The sequence below is a fragment of the Salvelinus fontinalis genome, chromosome 2 (assembly GCF_029448725.1).
Source record: "Salvelinus fontinalis isolate EN_2023a chromosome 2, ASM2944872v1, whole genome shotgun sequence".
NCBI lineage: Eukaryota > Metazoa > Chordata > Actinopteri > Salmoniformes > Salmonidae > Salvelinus > Salvelinus fontinalis.
Window position 1 is genome coordinate 88,155,226 of NC_074666.1, and position 23,355 is coordinate 88,178,580.

The 23,355-nt window shown below is 44.2% G+C and overlaps 2 protein-coding genes and 1 long non-coding RNA gene across 3 annotated transcripts; 2 read left to right on the forward strand and 1 right to left on the reverse strand.

Annotated features, from left to right (window-relative positions):
* Window positions 1–3,020: 3,020 nt before the first annotated feature.
* On the forward strand, window positions 3,021–15,891 carry LOC129830808 (non-receptor tyrosine-protein kinase TYK2-like). Its single transcript, XM_055893558.1, has 24 exons — window positions 3,021–3,134; window positions 3,762–3,970; window positions 5,796–5,919; window positions 6,601–6,733; window positions 6,879–7,042; window positions 7,247–7,631; window positions 7,759–7,944; window positions 8,219–8,376; window positions 8,519–8,630; window positions 8,768–8,951; window positions 9,113–9,231; window positions 9,473–9,643; window positions 9,900–9,987; window positions 10,257–10,384; window positions 10,613–10,748; window positions 11,125–11,276; window positions 11,400–11,550; window positions 11,681–11,772; window positions 11,918–12,110; window positions 12,344–12,462; window positions 14,312–14,484; window positions 14,601–14,718; window positions 14,882–15,004; window positions 15,097–15,891. Exons 2-24 carry the CDS (start codon window positions 3,784–3,786, stop codon window positions 15,235–15,237), a joined length of 3,537 nt encoding a protein of 1,178 aa, XP_055749533.1. The 5' UTR covers window positions 3,021–3,134; window positions 3,762–3,783; the 3' UTR covers window positions 15,238–15,891.
* Window positions 15,892–16,390: 499 nt separating this feature from the next.
* Window positions 16,391–18,023, reverse strand: LOC129830826 (uncharacterized). Its single transcript, XM_055893591.1, has 2 exons — window positions 17,835–18,023; window positions 16,391–17,757 (listed from the first exon to the last, which is right to left on the reverse strand). The coding sequence occupies exon 2, from the start codon at window positions 17,421–17,423 to the stop codon at window positions 16,437–16,439; it is 987 nt and encodes a 328-aa protein (XP_055749566.1). The 5' UTR covers window positions 17,424–17,757; window positions 17,835–18,023; the 3' UTR covers window positions 16,391–16,436.
* Window positions 18,024–20,080: 2,057 nt separating this feature from the next.
* LOC129830839 (uncharacterized) lies at window positions 20,081–20,978 on the forward strand. Its single transcript, XR_008755640.1, has 2 exons — window positions 20,081–20,285; window positions 20,671–20,978. It is a non-coding gene; the product is annotated as an uncharacterized LOC129830839 (long non-coding RNA).
* Window positions 20,979–23,355: the final 2,377 nt, after the last annotated feature.

Here is a 23,355-nt window from a genome sequence, read left to right on the forward strand (position 1 = left end):
TGAGAAGTCCTCCCTGTCCTCATAAGTGTTCTCAGTTCCTGCCAGGTCGGTTCAAACACAGTCTAACTGCAGTGTTTAACCTAATTCTGACTAAAACTACACACATCATCAGATTATAATTTTATGATTCTAATCAATTTCATACGGTTATAAGGTTTCAGAGTGGAATTATTGAATCATTATCTTTCACCCATATAAATTATTTTATCAACAACCTACACTGGCATATGCAAACTGTGCACCCAACTGTGAAGCTAGCTGTAGCGGAGCTTCGAGAAACTAGCGGGCCTGCTAGTGATAGTGGTGGAGCCAGCACCTCCACACGTGGCAGATGTATCCACTCAGTCAAGTAGGCCTACTCCACGACCCACAGCAACGCAGTCTTCTATGGACCAGTTTATGCCAAAGTCTATGTCTGTAGCAAAACAAGGCCAAATAGATATTACATTGGCTAAAATGATTGCCACTGATTTCCAGACATTTTCGATCGTGGAGGACAGATGTTTTTAGAAATTATAGCAATAGTCTAAATCCAATGTACACAATTCCAAAAGCTACTGCAGTTTGCCTTACCACTGACTGCTGGACATCAAGGGTAACCACTTCTTACATGTTGGTTACATGTCACTTCATTGAAGATTTTTCGATGTCGAGCTGTCTTCTGGACTGCTTTGAGTTCAGCGACAGACACGCCTCAGAGAATTTGTCAGAGGAACTGTTGAGAGTGGCCAGAGAATGGCAAGTGGATGGAAAAGTGGTCTGTTGTGTTAGCGACAATGCAGCGAACATAACCAAAGTCATGAAAATGTTTAAATGGACTGACCCATCATCCATGTCTTTCCCACACAATCAACCTGATTGTAAGAGATGCTCTGAAGATGATGAAGCTCACTGTGGACAAAGTGAAAGCAGCTGTGGAATACTTCCACAGGAGCACAGTAGGTGCTGAAAAACTAAAGTCTACACAACGCCAGATGGGGATGCCTGAGCTGAGGACTGAACAAGACTGCACTACAAAGTGGAATTCAACATTTTATATGTTGAAGTGGTTTCTTGAGTCCAAGGATGCCATCATCTCTACCCTGGTCATTGTCAATGCACCTGTTGATGCTCTGACCAAAGAGGAATGGGAGATGGTGGAGGAGGTGTGCAGAGTCCTGGAACCCTTTGAGCAGGTCACTGTGGAGATCCATGGAGAGAGGTACAGTAAGCAGTTATTACTACATCATTATTTAATCCAGTATTATATATGTAGATGAGAATGTAGTATCAGTAGACAAAACATGAACTAAACTGAACTAATAAGTTACTGTTCTCTCTTTTCAGTTATGTGACAGCCTCAAAAATGATACTCCTGTGTAAGGGTCTGCAGCGAATCACAGCCAGCCACCAGAGAGAAGCAAATGTAACCACAGGACATGTGACAGTGTTGATGGACACCCTATGTTCATCAATGGACAGAAAGTTCCACAGAATGGAATATAACCACGTGCTATCAGAAACCGCTGCACTTGACCCCAGGTTTAAGAAGTTAGCCTTCAGTGATGCCAGAGCGATTGATGAGGCTCTTCAAAGAATAACCTCAGCAGCAGGGAGGGACAGCCCCAGCAGTCAGCTGACTCAGGCACCAGGGCAACAGGAAGAAGAGGGATCAGATGGAGCAGAAGCACCAGCAGTAGTGCCACAAACATCTGCTGGATGCTGTTTGATGAGAGGGCAACTGGGGATGCAGCACGAAGGAATCCCTCAGCAGATGCCATAAATGGAGGTCCGATCCTATTTGGAGGAGCCCCCCTCCAAAGATCTGCAGATCCTCTGAGCTGGTGGAAGAACAAGGCCTCTGTCTACCCACAGCTTACTAAAGTCATGACAGGGAGACACTGCATAGTGGCCACAGCCGTTCCCTCTGAGAGGGTCTTCTCGAAAACGGGACAAATAATTACTGAGAGAAGAAACCGCATCAGCCCCTCGAAAGTGGGGCAGCTTGCATTTCTGCACGCAAATCTCTCATAAAAGCAAAATATGGTCAGCATTGCTGTGTGCTGCTGGTTATAACATGGCAATAAAGAAGAGAGAGAAAAGAGGGACCGGTTTAATGTTTTAAGTGGGATGCTGCAGTTTTGCACATTGTTATTTATTTTTCTTTGATATGGTGCAATATTATATTATTCTGTTCAGATTGTATTCGTTTTGAATGGTTAGATTTATATGCACTTTGTTATTATACATTAAAAATGTATACTTTAAATGAAAATGTTTAATAGCATTCTTTTTCATAACAAACCATGCATTTTTAAATACATTGTGGTTAAGGTGGAGTATGATTTCATTTAATAATTTAATTCGAATTGTTTTAACACCAATCATAGTCAAACTATCGCAAACTGTTTGACTTGAAAAAATACAAAACATGTTTTTTTTTAAAGAGCCGTTTGGGAGCCAAAAGAGCCAGCTCTTTTTGGTGAGCTGAGCCGAACGAGCCGGCTCACTGAAAAGAGCCGGAAATGTCCGTCGCTACCACCAAACCAATCCAATTTGTGAGAGGTGCTTGGGGTGAAATCTATTCAGATTACCTCAACAAATTGACAACTAGAATGCCAAAGGTCTGCAAGGCTGTAATTGCTGCAAATGGAGGATTCTTTGATGAAAGCAAAATTTGAAGGACACAATTATTATTTCAATTAACAATCATTATTTATAACTTTGTCAATGTCTTGACTAAATTTCCTATTCATTTTGCAACTAATTTCATGTATGTTTTCATGGAAAACAAGGACATTTCTAAGTGACCTCAAACTTTTCAATGGTAGTGTATTTCTTTAACTGTAATGTTGGTTAAGGGCTTGTAAGTAAGCATTTCACGATAAGGTCTACAACTGCTGTATTCGGCGCATGTGATAAATACGATTTGATTTGATCTATCCCACAAGCCTACTGTAGTACAGCTGGTTCAAGGGGAGTGGTCAAAAGTGGCTTTCGGTGTTTTCATTTTGTAGCTGACTTCTCTGTCTATGCGCTTCACGGGCATGCGTAGGAGTAGGGGAGACACGCATTAGGAAATCATACGAAGAGTGGACTTCGGTTCAACCTGCATTGGGTTTTCTAACTACACGTTTTAGGGACGCAACTAAATGGTAAGAATTCTGTAGTTTGACAAATGTGCAGTACAATTTACAAATACCCGGGTTTATTCCAGCATTGGCGGATAAAGCATACTGTATCATCAGCATTAAAGGAAGTGGGCTTTATGCCACTGGTTTACAATTGTTTACAGTACACAGTAGGCTATATGCCACCATATCCGTGAGCAATCAGTTCGATGACGAAGTGATTAATGTATTGGTGAGAATCGATTTTTAAAATGTGGAAACATTGGATAAATTCTATCCGGATTTTCATGTCATGTTATCGTTAAATATGCGTCTTTACTGAAGTTCATGTGCAATACCCCGGAAGGCCTTACTAGAAAATATTGAATCATATCGCGAGTTCTCAGAACATGGTAATAATGCCGATCAATTACATAGTAACAAATCTATTTGATCCAGATGTGCTTACTTGCTACAATAAGGCTTACATTGTAATTGAATATAATTTTTGTTGATATTAACAAAACCCATGTATAAAACGTATGTTCTTAATTGTTATCTAATTTTCTTTTCAATTAGTGATTTTGCACCGCAAGACACTATTGAATTACTGCTTGTGGTAAGTGCTGGATTACAGTGAAATACTTTTCTCTTACTTCCTACCTGGGACAGGTGTTGTGACCCAGCCTGGTCCATGATGTCTCGAAGGGGCCGCTCCAAGAGTACCAGAACAGGGTCATCCACAGGCCAGTTTGAGCCTCCTCAGGGACCAGGCGTCCATGTCTATCTGTTTTGGACCAAGGGAGGGGAGCGCTATCTGACCCACACAGAGGATAAAGTGACAGCTGAGGAGCTTTCCATCTCTGCAGCACAGACTGTGGGTAAGAACAAGTGCCATTTATTGTTTTCATGAAACAGAAAGAATATTTTGTGTGAGTATTGAGAAAGAATTTAGGACTCTCCGGTTAGCTGTGTGGTGTTCTGTTTCCTCATGTTTGAGGACATTGGCAGCCTGGCACGTAAGGGGGTGTTTGGGTTGATGACCCCAGGAAGCTGGGTTTTACAGGGCATTGAGGAAAGTATTCAGACCCCTTCACAATTTCCTTTTTTTTTTTACAGTACAGCCTTATTCTAAAATTGATTAAATAGTTTATTTTCCTCATCAATCTACACACATTACCCCATAATGATTAAGCAAAAACAGGTTTTTAGAAATGCTTGCAAATGTATAAAAAAAAATTCATGTTGAAATATTTACATGAATATTCAGACCCTTTAGTCAGTACTTTGTTGAAGTACCTTTGGCAGCGATTACAGCCTCGGGTCTTCTTGGGTATGACGCTACAAGCTTGACACACCAGTATCTGGGGAGTTTCTCCCATTCTTCTCTGCAGATCCTCTCAAGCTCTGTCAGGTTGGATGGGGAGCGTAGCTGAACAGCTATTTTCAGGTCTCTCCAGAGATGTTCGATCGAGACATTCAGAGACTTGTCCCGAACCCACTCCTGCGTTGTCTTGGCTGTGTGCTTTGAGTCCTTGTCCTGTTGGAAGGTGAACCTTCCCCCCTGTCTGAGGTCCTGAGTGCTCTGGAGCAGGTTTTCATCAACGATGTACTTTGCTCTGATCATCTTTCCCTCGATCCTGACTAGTCTCCCAGTCCTTTCCGCTGAAAAACATCCCCAGCGCATTATGCTGCCACCACCATGATTAACTGTAGGGATGTTATTTGCCAGGTAATGAGAGGTGCCTGGTTTCCTCCAGACGTGACGCTTGGCATTCAGGCCAAAGAGTTCAATCTTGGTTTCATCTGACCAGAGAATCTTGTTTCTCATGGCCTGAGAGTAATTTAAGATGCCTTTTGGCAAACTCCAAGTGGGTTGTCATGTGCCTTTTACTTAGTGGCTTCCATCTGGCCACTCTACCAGCAAGGCCTAATTGGTGGAGTGCTGCAGAGATGGTTGACCTTCCAGAAGGTTCTCCCATCTCCGCAGAGGAACTCTGGAGCTCTGTCAAAGTGACCATAGGGTTCTTGGTCACCTCCCTGACCAAGGCCCTACTTCCCCGATTGCTCAGTTTGGCTGGGTGGCCAGCTCTAGGAAGATTCTTGGTGTTTCCAAACGTCTTCAATTTAAGAATGATGGAGGCCACTGTGTTCTTTGGGACCTTCAATGCTGCAGAAATGTTTTGGTACCCTTCCCCAGATCTGTGCCTCAACACAAGCCTGTCTATGTACAATTCCTTCGACCTCATGGCTTGGTTTTTTTGCTCTGACATTCACTGTCAACTGTGGGACCTTATATAGACAGGTGTGTGCCTTTCCAAATCATGTCCAATCAATTGAATTTACCACAGGTGGACTCCAATCAAGTTGTAGAAACATCTCAAGGATGATCAATTGAAACAGGATGCACCTGTGCTCAATTTCGAGTCTCATAGCAAGGGATCTGAATTCTTATGTAAATAAGGTATTAGAGTTGTTTTTTTTACATTTGCAAATATTTCTAAAAACCTATTTTCGCTTTGTCATTATGGGGTTTTGTGTGTAGATTGATGAGGACATTTTTATTTATTTAATCCACTTTAGAATAAGGCTGTACCGTAACAAACTGTGGAAAAAGTGAAGGGGTCTGAATACTTTCTGAATGCACTGTATGTCATTGAAAGGGTAAATCCAAGGTGTGCGTAACCTATATATCTGTCCCCCTAGGTATAACTCCACTGTGCCATGTCCTGTTTTCCCTGTATGACCCTGAATCCCACTGTTGGTACAGTCCCAACCATCTCTTCAACTCAGAAGAGCAGACAAGACTGACACTCCATTATCGCATGAGGTTAGTTTGTGTGTGTGTGTTTTAAAAAAGGCCATCCGTCCCCTCTTCTCTACCTACATTTCCCTCACACTCCCTTCAGTTTCCCTTGAGTCCCGTTAGTTTGGCTGTTCAGCCTACCTTAGTTATCCCGGACATCCTGTGGAGGATCAGAACCCAGAGAAGCATCAGCATTGTTCTGAGCAGACATCCTGTGGAGGATCAGAACCCAGAGAAGCATCAGCATTGTTCTGAGCGGACATCCTGTGGAGGATCAGAACCCAGAGAAGCATCAGCATTGTTCTGAGCGGACATCCTGTGGAGGATCAGAACCCAGAGAAGCATCAGCATTGTTCTGAGCGGACATCCTGTGGAGGATCAGAACCCAGAGAAGCATCAGCATTGTTCTGAGCGGACATCCTGTGGAGGATCAGAACCCAGAGAAGCATCAGCATTGTTCTGAGCGGACATCCTGTGGAGGGTCAGAACCCAAATCCCAGTCAGCATAATTGTGCAAGCGGGAGAGGGCATTCACAGCCGACCGCTCAGACGGGCTAGGGCATACCAGCCAACTGTTTTTATAGTGTGTGTGTGTGTGTGTGTGTGTGAGAGAGAGTTAGTATTGGTCTGTTTGGGGAGATTATGCACTGTATGGTTTTACGTACAGACATATTTATATAGGGAATTTACTCTTTCTGTTCCCAGGTTTTACTTTCGGAATTGGCATGGGTTGAGTGAGAAGGAGCCGTCAGTGGCGCGATATGCCCCACGGTCAGGGACAGAGCACGGGGGCTCACCTCTACTAGAAATGACCTCCCTGGAATACCTCTTCTGCCAGGTGAGTTTCAGAATGAGGCGTGTTTTATCCAAAATGTGTTTGTATTCATATATTCCTGTGGAAGTGTGCATTAACATAATATTCCTGTGTCACACGGACATTTTCATATTGTGAAATAAGTCATTTCCCTTTTTGTTTCGCTTAGGCAAAGTTTGATTTTGTGAATGATGTCACGTCGATGGAGGATGCTCAAGGAAAGGAAGAGTTGAGTTGCTTTAAGAATGAGAGTCTGGGGATGGCTGTGCTGCACCTGTCTCACCAGGCCCTGCGCTCAGGCTGCACGCTACAGGAAGTGGCCAAGTCTGTCAGGTAAGCCATGAGTCAAAGGGGATGGGTGCATTGCTTCAGGAAGGGCTTTGACAAGGTTTCAGACATTACTATAGTCTGAGGCTGTGTTGAAAATGGCACCTTATTCACTATCAAAACTAGTGCACTATATAGGGAAACTAGTGCCATTACAAACGCAGCCGTAATGTTTTGATTTACTTCCATATTCCCCTTGCCATACTGCAGCTTCCTGCGCTGCATTCCGAGATCCTTCTCCAAACACATAGCGAGGGACAACTTCCTGACCAAGATCCGTATCCGGCGTGTGTTTGCTGACTTTGTGAGGACCTTCCAGGAGCACACTGTGGACGTAGGACGCCTGGGCTCCCAGGAGGTCATGTATAAATACCTGTCTACTCTGGAGCACCTAGCCCCCCGCTTCGGCACCGAGACCTTCCTCACGGCCCACCTGGAGCTGAGGAAGGACGGGGGCGACGGGAGCGGCTCCTACCTCAACACCAGCCATGCCCTTGGGGCACCTGACCCTGAGAACGTTGGCCCTCAGGTCATGCATGAGGTCATGGTGTCTGGTACCAAGGGGATTCAGTGGAGGAAGTTGACAGTGAAGAAGGTATGTCTGTCCTATTGGATGTTTATCAGGCCCTTTGATTGCTAGTTAGAACTGTGAGTTTCCTTTGTGTGTTTCTCGTAGTATGCCTTCTGTGGGATGCTCTGTAAGTTGTGTCTATCCGTTCTAGCCTCAGGCCAACAGTTACTTTGGGAACGATTACTTAGGGAATCGGAAAAGTGTGAAGCAATCGCCCCTCCAGCAAGAACCCAAACCCTCTGACACATGGACGTCTTTCTGCGACTTCCCTGAAATCTCCCACATCACCATCACTGGAGCCAACGTCAGCATCATTAAACAAGACAACATCTCTATGGTTCGAGCACCTACATCTCAACTGCTTTCTGTTGGGTCCCAAACTTATCTTGAGATACACACACGTAGCTCCATGTTTTGTGAAAATCCCTCATTGACAACAGTGCATGATTTATGCGAAAACCTAAGTCAAGTGTGCAGATCTCAAGTTAGGTTTGTGTGTGTGTGAAGTTGCATCTTACTATATGATGTATGTCTGTATGGAAGCGGAGTATCTGACTGCGAAATGTGTGTAGGTGGTGTTTTCTGAGGATGATATGTTTATATGTGTGTAGGAGGTTCAAATGAATTCCAGCCTTGAGGCTCTGTCTTTCGTCTCCCTCCTGGACGGGTACTTCCGGCTTACTGCAGACGCACACCACTACCTGTGTCACGAGGTGGCTCCGCCCAGAGTAGTGCTCAGTGCCACCAATGGCCTCCATGGACCAATGAAGTGAGTAACACACACACACACACACACACACACACACACACACACACACACACACACACACACACACACACACACACACACACACACACACACACACACACACTGCCCTGGCTCCCACTACAATTCTTACTGTCTTTTTCAGTGATGACTTTGTGCTGCAGAGACTGAGGAAGGAAGCAGAGGGAGCCTTTCTTGTGCGCTGGAGCGTCCTCGACTACCACCACATCATATTAGCTGTTCTAAACAAGAGTCAGGTAAAAGTGCCTCCACACCAAGCCCTGAAGGATGAGGAACATGGGAAATGTTGAGTCCAAAAATATAAAAAGCAATACAATGTCATTAGAAGTTCTATATTTGGATGCATGTGTGTGTCTTTGCTGGCTTCCTATAGGATGGACAAGCTGCAATCCACAAGCAGTTCAGGATCCTGCATAGTGGTTCAGTGTTTGCTCTGGAAGGCTGGGACCGGAAGTTCTCCAGTGTCAAGGAGCTCACCGACAGCCTCAAGACCTTTGTGCTCAAGTCTGGCACGGACAATTTCACTGTGAAGAAATGCTGCCTACCCCGACCTGCAGGTTAGTTTGTGTGTGATGTGTTTATTATAGATGTGCATTGGTGTTGTTCTGACCCTGACATACAACAGCTCAACATATGTACAGCGATGTTATTCTGTAAGGTAGGGTTGTGTGTCCATGTTTTCCTATACTGTATTTAAATGAGTGTTTGTGTGCTGCAGAACTGTCCAACCTCTTGGTGATGAGGCAGGGTGCGGACCAGTGTGTTCAGCCTGACTCTGTGGCCCTCTGTCTGACTCAGCTGAGGTTCCATCAGATCAAAGACAAGGAGATCACCCAGGTGAGAGAGAGGGCATTCTTCTCTTCTATACATCTCTCTGTCAGCGCCCTCCTTTGTGTATGTTTCACCTAGGTTATATTAGGTAGGGCACACCGTAGCGAAACACTTTGCAACAGTACCTCCCAGGTTCACTAAATTCCAATACATTTTTGGAATTGACTACTGAACACTAATGCTCTTCTCTATCTTTGTCCGGTTTGTACCCAGTACTTCTAAAATGTCTGTTTGTCCCTGTGCTCAGGAGCAGCATCTGGGCCGTGGGACCAGGACCAACATCTACTCAGGCAGTCTGTTGGTGTGGGGCGGAGCAGAGGAGGATGAGGAGGACGAGTGGAACAACAATCTTACTGATCGCAAAGAGATCCGAGTGGTTCTTAAGATCTTGGACCAGAGCCACAAGGACATAGCATTAGTGAGTTACCAATACTGTATCATTATCCTCTTACAGGAATTGATTGCGTGCTGAGTAACCTTACCTGAGACCTGGAGACTTTAGCTCTGTGCGATAACACCATCCCAGGTTCCAACCCAGTTTGCCACATTCACACAACGGTTTCTTAAGTACCTTGTTGGTTCTAAACTACTGTTTTCACCAATTCAACTCTGTTGAATGTGAACCTTTGTTTACAATGTTATGATAATGCTTCCTCTTTCCTGTCCTCTCGTAGGCGTTCTTTGAAACAGCCAGTCTGATGAGCCAAGTATCTCACAGTCACCTGGTCTTTGTACACGGAGTGTCTGTCAAAGGATCTGAGAGTAAGTCACCGTGGCACTACTCAACCTCACACTTCCTCATTCAGCTGTGCAACTTCCTTCTTCAGCACTGACACTTCTCTCTCAGAAGGTTAATTGTATTGGTTGTTTGAATTACTAGGCAACAGGACTGGTGTACAGTACAATCACAAGCCTGACTCTCAGCCAAACCATATCCCTTTAATTAGAATCAATACATTGAAGTGTCGCTTATCTCTAAAAGTAGGTAGTGTGATCCTTGATAATAATCCTTGTCTTTGACCTGTCTGCAGACATCATGGTGGAGGAGTTTGTGGAGTTTGGGCCTCTGGATGTGTTCTTGCGAAGGGAAAGGGCGCTGGTCACTCCTCAGTGGAAATTTACTGTAGCCAAACAGCTGGCCAGTGCCCTGAGCTACCTTGTAAGTCAGCCTGATACCCTCACATCACAACAAACTAAGATTACTCCTCACTAATTGTATGAAACAATGATCTTTTAGGATGTTGATCTCCTGTCTTCTGTGATAGTCCCTCCGTTTCAAACTCTAAACCCTTGTGTCCATAGTTAATGTATTGCCAACCCTCATCTCCCACTATTGAGTGTCCTGCATGTACTTTATGTTGTTACCTCTACCACCTGGTTACTGCAGGAGACTAAACAACTGGTACATGGTAACGTCTGTGGCAAAAACATTCTGGTGGCTCGCCGTGGTCTGGAGGAGGGCACCTTTCCCTTTGTCAAGCTGAGCGATCCAGGCATTGCCCTCAACGTGCTGTCCAGAGAAGGTTAGTTCCTACTTAACCAATAAAACAGTTAGTTCCTACCAGACCACTTCCGTGTTGGGCAACACTCACTACATGAGAAATAGAATCTCTCCACAATGAGTTATTTTGTCAACCCTCAATTTCCGTCTCTGGTGATTTTGTTTGGTCTTCATTCTTTTAGATCAGATTGAGTCACAGGAAGCCCTGTGCAAACCACTTCCTGGTTGCTGTGAGGCCCACTTCCTGGTTGTCTTGTACTTGTCATCCTATTGACACTTAGCAGGAAGGCTTTAGAGGTTATTTAGTTTGCGCTGTGAGTCCATGTGATTCATGAACCTATTGAATGTAGTGGTATTATATAGCCTGGTGTGACTTAGACTGTCTGTATGCTCTACAGAGCGTGTCGAGCGAATCCCATGGATCGCCCCGGAGTGTGTGCCAAGCGGTTCCCCATTCGGCAGATCTGCCGACCAGTGGAGCTTTGGAGCCACACTGCTGGAGATCTGCAACAATGGAGATTTGCCCATGAGTGGCAGCACGCTCACTGAGGTACCTACAGACCTATCGTGAATGCCCTTCAATTCTCCTCCCTCTAATCATAACTCATTTATCTGCCATCCTCTTACCATGCCTGTGATTCAGGCTGAACCCTGACCTCTCTCCTGCCAACAGAAAGAGCGTTTCTATGAGACGCGGAGTCGCCTCACCGAGCCCTCGTCGCAGGAACTGGCCAGCTTCATTAGCATGTGTTTGACCTACGAACCCCGGGAGAGGCCGTCCTTCCGCACTGTGCTTCGAGAGCTCACTGAACTACAGATCAAGAGTATGTCCTCTCCTTTTATTCTTTGGATTACAGTCTGTTTCTCTCCATCTCCTCCTCTAGCATTTAGATTGACCACATTTTCGTGATTGATTAGTGTTGCTTTAATGTTGCTCTCCTGGTTTCTGATCAGATCCTGACATATCCCCCCTGGAGTCTCTCCCGGGTGCTGACCCCAACGTTTTCCTCAAACGCTACTTGAAAAAGATCCGGGACTTAGGGGAGGTGAATTAATTTCCCTGCAGAACAACATAAACCCCATCTGTGCTCTTCATCTTCTGTTGTACTTTGTGATCTACTAGCATTATGTAAAACATTATTCCCTGGCCTCCCTCTGAGAGAATGCTTTGTGCTCTCTCTTTGTCTCCAGGGTCACTTTGGGAAGGTGATGCTCTATGTGTATGACCCAGCCAACGACGGGACAGGGGACTATGTGGCAGTGAAGGCCCTGAAGCATGAGGGAGGCAGCCATCTCCATGAAGGCTGGATGAAGGAGATTGAGATCCTCAAGTCTCTTTACCACAGCAACATAGTCAAGTACAAGGGCTGCTGCTCTGAGCTGGGTGAGTGGCATGTGATCCAGTCAAGCTCACCTGTCTGTCATCTATCTGCTGTATATGACTAGCTGTCTCATTTTCATACAATGCTTGTTTATTACGTTTCTTGCTTGGCTCCTTCCTACATATGACATGTTCATGTGTGGGGGGTTTCCAGCATCTGTTCACATATACGTGTGTAGGTTAGCGTCTGTATGTATGAGTGACTGCTGTAAATGCCTGTTTCGTTGTCTCCACAGGAGGGCAGACGGTGCAGCTGATTATGGAGTTTCTACCGCTGGGCAGCCTCAGAGAGTACCTAGCCAAACACCGCCTGGGCGTGGCTCACAGCCTCCTCTTTGCACAGCAGATCTGCCAGGTGAGACAAGAGCACTGCACGTGGGGCTGGTAATATAAAGATACAGTTGAGGTCGGAAGTTTACATACATCTTAGCCAAATACATTTCAACTCCGTTTTTCACAATTCCTGACATTTAATCCTAGTAAAAATTCCCCGTCTTAAGTCAGTTGGGATCACCACTTTATTTTGAGAATGTGAAATGTCAGAATAATAGTAGAGAATTATTTATTTCAGCTTTTATTTCTTTCATCACATTCCCAGTGGGTCAGAAGTTTACATACACTCAATTAGTATTTGGTAGCATTGCCTTTTAAATTGTTTAACTTGGGTCAAACATTTCGGGTAGCCTTCCACAAGCTTCCCACAATAAGTTGTGTGAATTTTGGCCCATTCCTCCTAACAGAGCTGGTGTAACTGAGTCAGGTTTGTAGGCCTCCTTGCTCACACATCCTTTTTCAGTTCTGCCCACACATTTTCTATAGGGTTGAGGTCAGGGCTTTGTGATGGCCTCTCCAATACCTTGTCATTGTTGTCCTTAAGCCAATTTGCCACAACTTTGGAAGTATGCTTGGGGTCATTGTCCATTTGGAAGACCCATTTGTGACCAAGCTTTAACTTCCTGACTGATGTCTTGAGATATTGCTTCACTATATCCACATAATGTTCCTCCCTCATGACGCCATCTATTTTGTGAAGTTGCACTAGTCCCTCCTGCAGCAAAGCACCCCCACAACATGATGCTGCCACCCCCGTGCTTCGCGGTTGGGATGGTATTCTTCGGCTTGCAAGCCTTCCCCTTTTTCCTCCAAACATAACAATGGTCATTATGGCCAAACAGTTCTATTTTTTTCTCCAAAAGGTATGATCTTTGTCCCCATGTGCAGTTGCAAACCATAGTCTGGCTTTTTTATGGCTGTTTTGGAGCAGTGGCTTCTTCCTTGCTAAGGGGCCTTTCAGATTATTCGATATAGGACTCGTTTTACTGTGGATATAGATACTTTTGTACCTGTGTCCTCCAGCATCTTCACAAGGTCCTTTGCTGCTGTTCTGGGATTGATTTTCACTTTTCGCACCAAAGTACTTTCATCTCTAGGAAACAGAATGCATCTCCTTCCTGAGCGATATAACGGCTGCGTGGTCCCGTGGTGTTTATACTTGCGTACTATTGTTTGTACGGATGAACGTGGTACCTTCAGGCGTTTGGAAATTGCTCCCAAGGATGAACCAGATTTGTGGAGGTCTACCATTTTTTTCTGTGGTCTTGACTGATTTCTTTTGATTTTCCCATGATGTCAAGCAAAGAGGCACTAAGTTTGAAGGTAGGCCTTGAAATACATCCACAGGACACCTCCAATTGACTCAAATGATGTCAATTAGCCTATCAGAAGCTTATAAAGCCATGACATAATTTTCTGGAATTTTCCATGCTGTTTAAAGGCACAGTCAACTTAGTGTATGTAAACCTCTGACCCACTGGAATTGTGATACAGTGATTTCTAAGTGAAATAATCTGTCTGTAAACAATTGTTGGAAAAATTACTTGTCATGCACAAAGTAGATGTCCTAATTGACTTGCCAAAACTATAGTTTGTTAACAAGAAATTTGTGGAGTGGTTGAAAAAATGAGTTTTAATGACTCCAACCTAAGTGTATGTAAACTTTAAACTGTAAATGTAATCTAGATTCTTTCTAAGGTTCTGTAGCTACACTGTTTGGGTTCAAGTTGAAGATTTGCTATCCAATATTGGAATATTGTTTCATACAACAATAGATAAAAGTACTCTATTTTCTTCTCTAACCACTACTCTCTTTCACCTTGGTCTCCCTCATCTCTCCTCCTGCTCCTTCTGCTTTTTTTCCTTTTAAGGGGATGGATTACCTGCACTCGAAGCGATACATCCACCGGGACTTGGCTGCCCGGAACGTACTGGTGGAGAATGAGCATCTGGTGAAGATCGGGGACTTTGGCCTTACCAAATACATCCCAGAGGGAGATGTTTACTACCGCGTGCGTGAGGATGGAGACAGTCCTGTGTACTGGTGAGTCCTGGAGCCATTGAGCAATTACTTCCCTGCTGGGCTTTGGGCTGCTAATTTAGATTCCAGATGTGTGCATTAAAAAGGTGTCTTATGGTAACCTTTGACTTATTTTACAGGTATGCGATTGAGTGTCTGAAGGAGAGCAAGTTTTCCTTCTCTTCAGACATTTGGTCCTTTGGCGTGACGCTCTATGAGGTCCTGACCCACGGTGACCATCGTCAGAGCCCTCCAGTGGTACGAAACGACATCCTTCGTCTCTCTCAAACTAGCTCAGTCTAAATCTGCATGATCCATTTAATCAAGGACACCAACCCTTTACATAATACTGATGGAGTCAGTGTGTGGTTTGCTGAGTGTATTAATTGTGACGTGTATGTATTGTATGTGTTTTTTATAGAAGTTTGTTCAGATGATGGGTAACGTAATGGATAACGTGCATGGTCAGATGACGGTGATGGTGCTGATCAAGCTGCTGGAGAAACACAATAGGTTGCCCTGCCCCCGAGACTGTCCTAGCGAGGTAAAGCATACAGCTAAACACTCTCACACAGTCTTCATTATTTCTGTAAGCCAGATGAACCTAGGGAAACGAACCTGTCTTGTTTTCAACAGGTCCACATGTTGATGCAGCATTGTTGGGACTTTGACCCCGCGAGACGGCCATCTTTCAAATCCCTCATTGATTCCATCGAAGCGATTCGCAAGCCATACGAACGGCAACCCAATATGCGGCTGGCCCAAATTAGCCAATGAGAACCTTACTTTTTCACAGGCCAGCTGGCCTTACTCCTGTATACCTCAGCACTTTGCTACATAAGTCTACTCTAGAGTCTACACCACACCCTAAACCACAGTGCCCTCTGTCTGTTCTGAAGGAGTAGACTGCTCTTTGTATTAATAAATAGGAACTCAGGTTTTTAGTAATTCCCATCTATTCATTCATATAGATGAGCCCTTAGTGATGGCATTTGTTTTATTTTGATGCGACAGATATATATTTTTTAGGTGTGAAATTCCCTGAACGGCAGCTATAGTGCTGTCTCGGGAGGAGAACCGGGTCCATGTTCCGTGACTGATCCAATTAGGTTCTACATTTTAGCCCGAGTTGGAGGATCCCATTCATATGAAATATTTACTATCCAGAAGAGGAGAGGAGCTGTCGTTCCACATGATTTGTCACTCATAATGTTCACATGATTAATATAACACTTCAATTGAGGCATATATATTACCAACAGTTTCTCTTTATTTCTGTATTGATGTAAATATTAAACATTTACTGTTTTTATTGTATCATATGTTTTTCCTTATGTTTGTATGTATTAAATGTTTGAGTGGGTCAATGTTGAAAAGTAAGCATTTGTATCCCTTGGCTGTGTTTAATAAATTTGACCAAAGTCCAAAAAATGCAGGTTGTGAATTGTTAGTTCATCATTTGTAACACTTTCACCGACTGTAAATGACCAATTGTGTATTTATTCCAAAAAAAGGGTGTTGAGTGCAAAGGGAAGTCCTCTTGTGTTTGTCAACTTGAGCAAACTGCTTACTCAGATGTGGCTTGGCCCTGCTCCGACTGAGGGGGATGAAGAACAAGGTGCGCTGCCTATGGACTGTGCTGTCTCTGATCCGGTCCAGAGCATGGGCCAAGCCTGTGTAAATGTACATGTGTTTATTTGCTAGCAGAAAAATAATAATTTGCTTATCTACGACATGTATCAATCATTTGTGTTGTAGTGAATATCAGTTTGTGTGGAGCTTGTATTGGCTTTAATTAGGCAATGAGTTTAGGGGTGGGGGAAAGAAATCAAGTGAACACAGAATAGCCAGAATGCAAGATTGAATACAATGTTAGAGATATGTAATTGATTAACTGAACTGTTGAACATTTGCTGAAATACATGTTTTTAAACAAATCTATTCTACTGTAGATTTCTTCACAAGAACATCAATACTTATTTTTCACAAAACCATAGACACTTCTGCAAGTAGTGGTAAACATAAAAGTGGTCAACCTTCCCTCTTATAGTTTTTGAAACCTGTAGATCTTTATATATCCTTTCAACTAGGATGTCCTCCTGTGCACAGATGACAAAGTCACACCATCTACAACCTGTGAGAAGGATTTGACCTTGCACCTGCCAGTAGTAAGCATGAGATCTCTTCAACTTCAGCTCTCCATTCTGTATCTTCAGGTAAGGGCAGTCAACATAACTTGGTACATTTGGGCACTCTAAGAGTCCAAAGTGTGGTCTTACACTGGGATCAAATATGATGCCATCTGTAGAGGATCCTAACCACGGAGCATCTGGGTGCACTACGAAGCCACACGGAAAGAAGTTAACATTCTTCAGTGTACAGTACTCCTGTACAGCCACTGGCTCCATGGGTAGCCCCCTCTTCATCTCCATGGTCTGCATACCAGATCCCTTGAACATCCGCTCAGCTAGGTGGTCAGCTGAGGTCTCTCCCCGGACATGGCAAACATCTCGGAAATGAGAGGATGTTATTCTCATTTTCCTGAGCTGATGCCATTCCGGGCTGCTGCTCTGCTCCCTTGTAGCAACCTCGACTTTGTGTGACATCTCGTAGGTTGTCTCTAATGCCTTGAGGTGGAACTGCTCCTGATGGCTAAGGCAGTAAGCACACTGGGAAGCCTGAAGCCTGTAGCCATCTAATGGAAGTATTCGCGGAGATGGGGCATCGGCAATCTTCACAATTTCACAGGTCTTTGGCTGTGGAAGCTGATAGGACAGAACACTGCCGGCTTGCACTGGCCCAAAGGTGGATTCAACCAGGGGCACGTCAGCTGACATTTCCATTGTTGTCACAAGAGGGGCAGTAAGTGGAGAAAAGTTGGCATACGTTTCTGAGACGCGGAAAAGGTCCATGTCAGGCATGTATCCATTGAGTGCTTTGTAGAGAGAACTTTTGCAAAACATTTTAAAACCTTAATATCAAGTTGGAGAGATTACTATGACAAAGATTCATGTAACTTTTCCAGAAACAGCACAAGCCCGAAAGTTCAAATAAAATGAATTAAAATATACAGATTTATAAATTATATATTTTACCCCAGTCTTTGTCCCAAACATTTGTCATTATATCGTAAAGACGCCACTGTTTAGGCTTATCATCTGGATACAAAAACAATCACAAGAAAATGTTTTCTAAAATGTTCCCATTCTAGGAACCTCCAAATTACCTTATTCCATCAGCACACGAGTTAGTAGGTTTACGGAACTCTATCCCATCAACCGGACCTGGTTTCACACCCTAATTAACAAGGATTTACTGTTACATAGGCTGAATACTTTTCAGGTGCATTTTTTTATGGATATTGATAGACTCACAAGTGTTCTTGGCTTGTGCCAACGCTGTTCTGTGTCTGTGCAGCTGTGAACTGGTGGTGCAGCAGGAATGTTTAGTTGAGAGTAGTGCGCTGTCTGGTAAAGAAGGGCCACCAGATGATTGCACAGAGCACTTCCTGCAACACAGGGGTAGTGGCTTTGGACCACTATCACTGGTACGTGCTTTAACACCATCTGTGAAGATAAGTGTGATGAAAGACTGAAGTGAGAAACAAGAATGATGCGGCCCATAAATAACAATAAACATAGTAGTGTCTAGTCTTCTTAACTAGGGGCTCATTTAACTATACAGGAATACATTGTGTCTCAGTAACACAATTACCAAACACTGCATCAACAGATCTTTACCAAATAACCTGTTAAGTGGGCAATTCTAAATTGGGATTGGGACCCATCATTAATATCTATCTACTGATAAGATTAAACGTTGACACTGTCTCCAACACATTTTGACCATGATGACAGTGTCCCACAGGAGATGTTTAACAAGGTCCCTAGTAGCTATCTGTAACCTTTCCCTACTCTCATGCTGTGCTGCTTTTCACTCGTCCTCATGGACCTGTGACAGGCAGCCCTCACGGTTTGAACACACCGACTACGTCATTGCATCACTGCTGCATAATATAAGGGATTTGCGTCAATTCAAATCTGGTATCAGGACAAAATGTGATTCAGAGTCACCGAATATACTTTAAGTATTTTTATTAAACTCAAGCGATAAATGGTAAATGCAATTTTCGTATATACGGGTTCACTGTAACACCTCGCAGGGTAGAACAGAAAACTGGCAGGATGTAAGTAAACAGCTGTTCTTGTACTGTGACAGACGTAGTTCCAACCCGTCTGTTGGCCTATCACAGTAGAGGCTGAGCGTGGTTTAAACTTGCTCAGCCTATCGCCGGCGCTCAGGCTGGTCCCAGCCTCTTGGCGCTCCTTGGTGTCCGGCGCTGTTGCTGTGTAGATTACGCTCCCACACCCTAGAGACTGAGGTCAGACAGTTCTGTAACATTGTTTGAGCTATTTGCACCTGCATAGAAAGCATACTGTTCTCACTCAAGGTTAACCACAGCTTCTCAGCACACTTATCTGGGGCAAAATGTTACTTCCAGCACACACACACAGACACCCAGGCCAACAGTTGCTAATATTCAATCACGTGATGTAGTATTGGGTTATAGTGCAATAAACACAGATCCTCACAGTAACTTTTTGAGCAGCTAGGCAACTATACAGATGCAGGTACCTTTTGCAGATGGTCGCATGCGGTTGGACACATGGAGGAGAGAATCATTTTCGAGGTATCCTCAAAACCGTGTCTTTTTGACACAACTGCTGACAGCTACAGGGACATAAACACAAAAATGCTGCTTGGAGAAAAGTGTCCACGATAGTAGGATTGCCAGGTCAGTTTAGTAGTGAGCTTGTGCTAGATGTGGCTAGTTAGCGTTAACTACCTAGCTAACCTAGCCAATGAGGTGTGTGTGTGAAAGAAATAGTCAAATAAATGATGCTAGTTACTACCGCTGATAACTTTACCAAATAATCATGTTTGAAAGAGTGTGAGTGTGTATGCTAGATAAATAGTAATAGAAATGGTAGATACTACTGTACCCCTGAAAAGTTGGTCAGATAACCGTGTGTGTGTGTCTATGTGTACAGTAGGTGACATGTCCATGATAGCTATCTAATAACTATAGTTATGGTAGGTAATGGTTTGGCTTATCATGTTCATGTCTATGTAGAAGAAGACTGTAGGAGGAAGTGGAGAGGACTCAGGGACAGGTATCAGAGAGAGAGAAGGGCAGAGAAAGAGGTCTGGGTCAGCAGCTTCAGGCCAGCAGCCTTGGCGCTTTTGCCACATTCTTTATTTTCTGGATTTATTTATTGTGCCTAGGGCAATGAGTGGCAATTTTACAGCCAGACCCTCTACTACGTCACCCACAAGTGTTGTCGCCACCGGTGCATCAAGACCCTCAACGTCACCTACAAGTGCGACCATCGCCTCCACCGGTGGAGTGAGACCCTCTACAACATCATCCACGAGTATGACCACCACCGGTGCAGCCATGGAAGATGATGAAATTAAGGAAGCACCTCTGGATCTAGGACCACCTAAGATTATTATGAGCCTCACGAAAGTGACCACTGAGGACCTCGTTGAACAGGATGTGGCCATGGAGAGAAACTAAGAGGAACAACGTCAGGCCAGGCGTCACCGGAGGTACCAGCCCCCAGATCCACTCAACTCATTTCAGCAGAGGCTCCTCCAAGCCGTCGAGAGGGATGCAGCCTAACCTGATGCTCACAGGAAGGAGGATGAGGAGACCCTCTTTGCCATGAGCCTGGTGCCAACACTGAAGAGGCTGCCTCAGCAAAGAAAAGCAGCAGTCAAGGTTAAAATGTATCAGCTGCTTTTCGAAGCCGAATTCAATGGTACGTTTTTTTTCTTCTCCACATCACAGGTAGTGTCATAAGTGTTGCGACCGTGAAGTAGGTCATTTTTACAGTATATTCATGTAGGTTAATTGGTATTTCAGATCAAAGTATTAATATGAGGCAAATGTATAGCTGTTGTTTCTGGGTTAGATAATATCCTAAAACAAGTTTGCTGTCTAAATATTTGCCTGTCACATTCATCTTTTGATCTGAAATACAAATTCCATGAGTAAACAGCAAGTATTACCAACTTTACCACACGGTTCCTATATTTATGCCACTAACTACACTATACAAGCAGTATTTAGTTAACATAAATCTCATCTTTTATGGTGTCATATTATGTTAAGCTTGTATGTGTTGTTTTTCTCTTCCCTTTCAGAAATGGAGACAATTTAGCCGACCGGCTCACAGGAAGGACAGGAAGAGGAGAGGAAGGACAGGAAGAGGACAGGAAGAGGAGAGGAAGGACAGGAAGGACAGGAAGATGAGAGGAAGGACAGGAAGAGGAGAGGAAGGACAGGAAGAGGACAGGAAGGACAGGAAGAGGAGAGGAAGGACAGGAAGAGGAGAGGAAGGACAGGAAGAGGACAGGAAGGACAGGAAGAGGACAGGAAGGCCAGGAAGGGGAGAGGAAGGACAGGAAGAGGAGAGGAAGGACAGGAAGAGGACAGGAAGGACAGGAAGAGAGGAAGGACAGGAAGAGGACAGGAAGGACAGGAAGAGGACAGGAAGGACAGGAAGAGGACAGGAAGGACAGGAAGAGGAGAGGAAGGACAGGAAGAGGACAGGAAGGACAGGAAGAGGAGAGGAGGGACAGGAAGAGGAGAGGAAGGACAGGAAGGGGACAGGAAGGACAGGAAGAGGAGTTGTCTGGGTGTTGTTTTGACCTCCCTCATTGTACCTTTCTTTTCACACACGTCAGTTCTGTTTAAATTCAGTCAATTCATAAAGTCATTTGTTTATAAAGTCTTAGGATAGCATTCATTATTAGTTTTACATAGATTTCTGAATTGACAGAATTGAAACTCAAACACCAGAGAATTCACAGATGCTCTTGTTGGTCTCTTACGAGACTAAAGGTGAATATATTTCTTTCATTTAAAACCGATTGAAAACCAGAGTGTTGAAACTGTTTGTGAAGTTATGTTCCATCGACTGGTCCATGACGTCCAGGGGCCATTTGTTTGTTTAGCTGTGTTATGGCTACACATTCTTTTTTTCGTCTTCCAGAGACACACACACACACACACACCTCTTCTCCACTCCTCTCTGTGCCTCAGATCTCCAGTGGCCTGCCCTCTCTCTTTATGGCCATGTCTGAAGTTCCCGTACTACGTCTAGGCTTTATGAGTAGTCCCTGTATCGGTCTGCAGTTGTGCCAAAAATACATGCTCTTGTTGTTCTCTTACAGATTAGAGGCTACACATTCTTTTTTTTCTTTTTTTACACGCACATACACATCTCTTTCAATAGTTATATTTTTTTTAAACATTTTTACAACACACATACCTGTCATGTTCTTTCCTGTACTTGAATACTTATTAAATTATGTTTTCATAGTCAGTTGTTTCAGTTGTTAATTAATATCTCATTTAGACTTAATCTGCTTATTTCTTCCCTACACCTTTGCTGATCTAAGACAAGATGAAAGTAAAAACACATTCTCTTCCTAATTCGTTTTTTTCCCACCTGTATTTTGTCAGGCCAGTGAACATGGTGGTAAACTGTACTATTTGTATGGACCCTAGGTTACCCTTTCCCTTTGTTATCATACTTAACTGTATGTCGTATAACGTTAACTAGTGCTCCCGCTCACCTGATGTACCATGCCAGGTGTGTATAATACTGACGTTAATGGGAGAGGGAAGGGGTTAAGGTGTGGTCTTTACTCCCAAATGTCACTTAAATATAACTTCCAAATGAAGAGAGACAATGATACATAAAGTAATCTGGGGAAAACATGCAACTTTATGGACAACGGTGGATGGTTCTTAAAATAACCTTTATGTTAGGGGGCTCTTAAAAGAGCAGTTTCACTCCACAGCATACTGCCATGGGACTTCACCTGCTGGCGATGAGAAGTAGGTGGTCAGCTTCTCCCTCACCTGGAGTGCCTGTCTGGGGGCATTGTTGGCTGGTGACATCAGGTAGGTGATCATTTGGCGTGCCCATCTCCACCCGGAGCGGCTCCTGGAATGACCTCCGCAGGTAGTTATAGAGAACACACGTGGCCTTCACGCAGGCATTGACATTTGAGGGGCTGAGACCAAGCACTCTCCAATACATTCTCCACCGGGCTGCCAGAATCCCAAAGGCGCATTCAACAACTAACCTTGCCCTGGACAATCGTTTGTTAAAGATCCTTACAGGCTTTGGCAATGGCAGCTGGCATCCAGCGTAGGGCCTCATGAGGTTGGGTCTGAAAGGGAAGGCCTCGTTGCCGACGAAGATGTGGGGAACAGGTCCCAGGTCTTCAGCTCCAGGGAGTGATGCAGGTGGTGGAATCTCCCGGGTGCCATACTGAAGTGCCTGACCAAAGGCAGAGTCCCGGAGGGTCCCGCCATCACTTCCCTTGCCGTAAGCACCAACATCGACAACACAGAAACAGTAGTTGGCATCTACTACAGCCAAGAGTACAACTGAATATGTACCCTTGTAGTTGTAGAATTGTGAACCTGAGCACGGTGGAGCCTGGATAACTACATGTTTCCCATCAATGGAGCCAAGACAGTTGGGGAAATTCCACCTCTCCAGGAACTCGGCAGCGATGGCCCATCAGTCTTCCTCCTTGGGGACAGGCATGTATTCACCAACCAAACAGTCCCAAATGGCTTGTGCCACAGAGGGGTCAATGCCTGCCACCGTGGACCGTCCAACTCGGAAGCTGAATCCAATGGTCCTGTAGGAGTCCCCTGTCGCTAAGAATCTAAAATATAATTCAAAATAATTATCAATATTGTGTGTAACTTGAATTCCACCCACATATTATATCTACTCATATATCTACCTCATTACAGTTTATTATGCTCTACTAATTATATTGTAATACTCATCAACCATCATT

Coding starts and splice junctions, on each gene's coding strand:
- LOC129830826 (XM_055893591.1), bottom strand. CDS start 17,423: ATGTTTTGCAAAAGTTCTCTCTACAAAGCACTCAATGGATACATGCCT.
- LOC129830808 (XM_055893558.1), top strand. CDS start 3,784: ATGATGTCTCGAAGGGGCCGCTCCAAGAGTACCAGAACAGGGTCATCC. Junction 8,631..8,767: donor CTGTTCTAAACAAGAGTCAG/GTAAAAGTGCCT, acceptor GGCTTCCTATAG/GATGGACAAGCTGCAATCCA. Junction 9,988..10,256: donor GTCTGTCAAAGGATCTGAGA/GTAAGTCACCGT, acceptor ACCTGTCTGCAG/ACATCATGGTGGAGGAGTTT.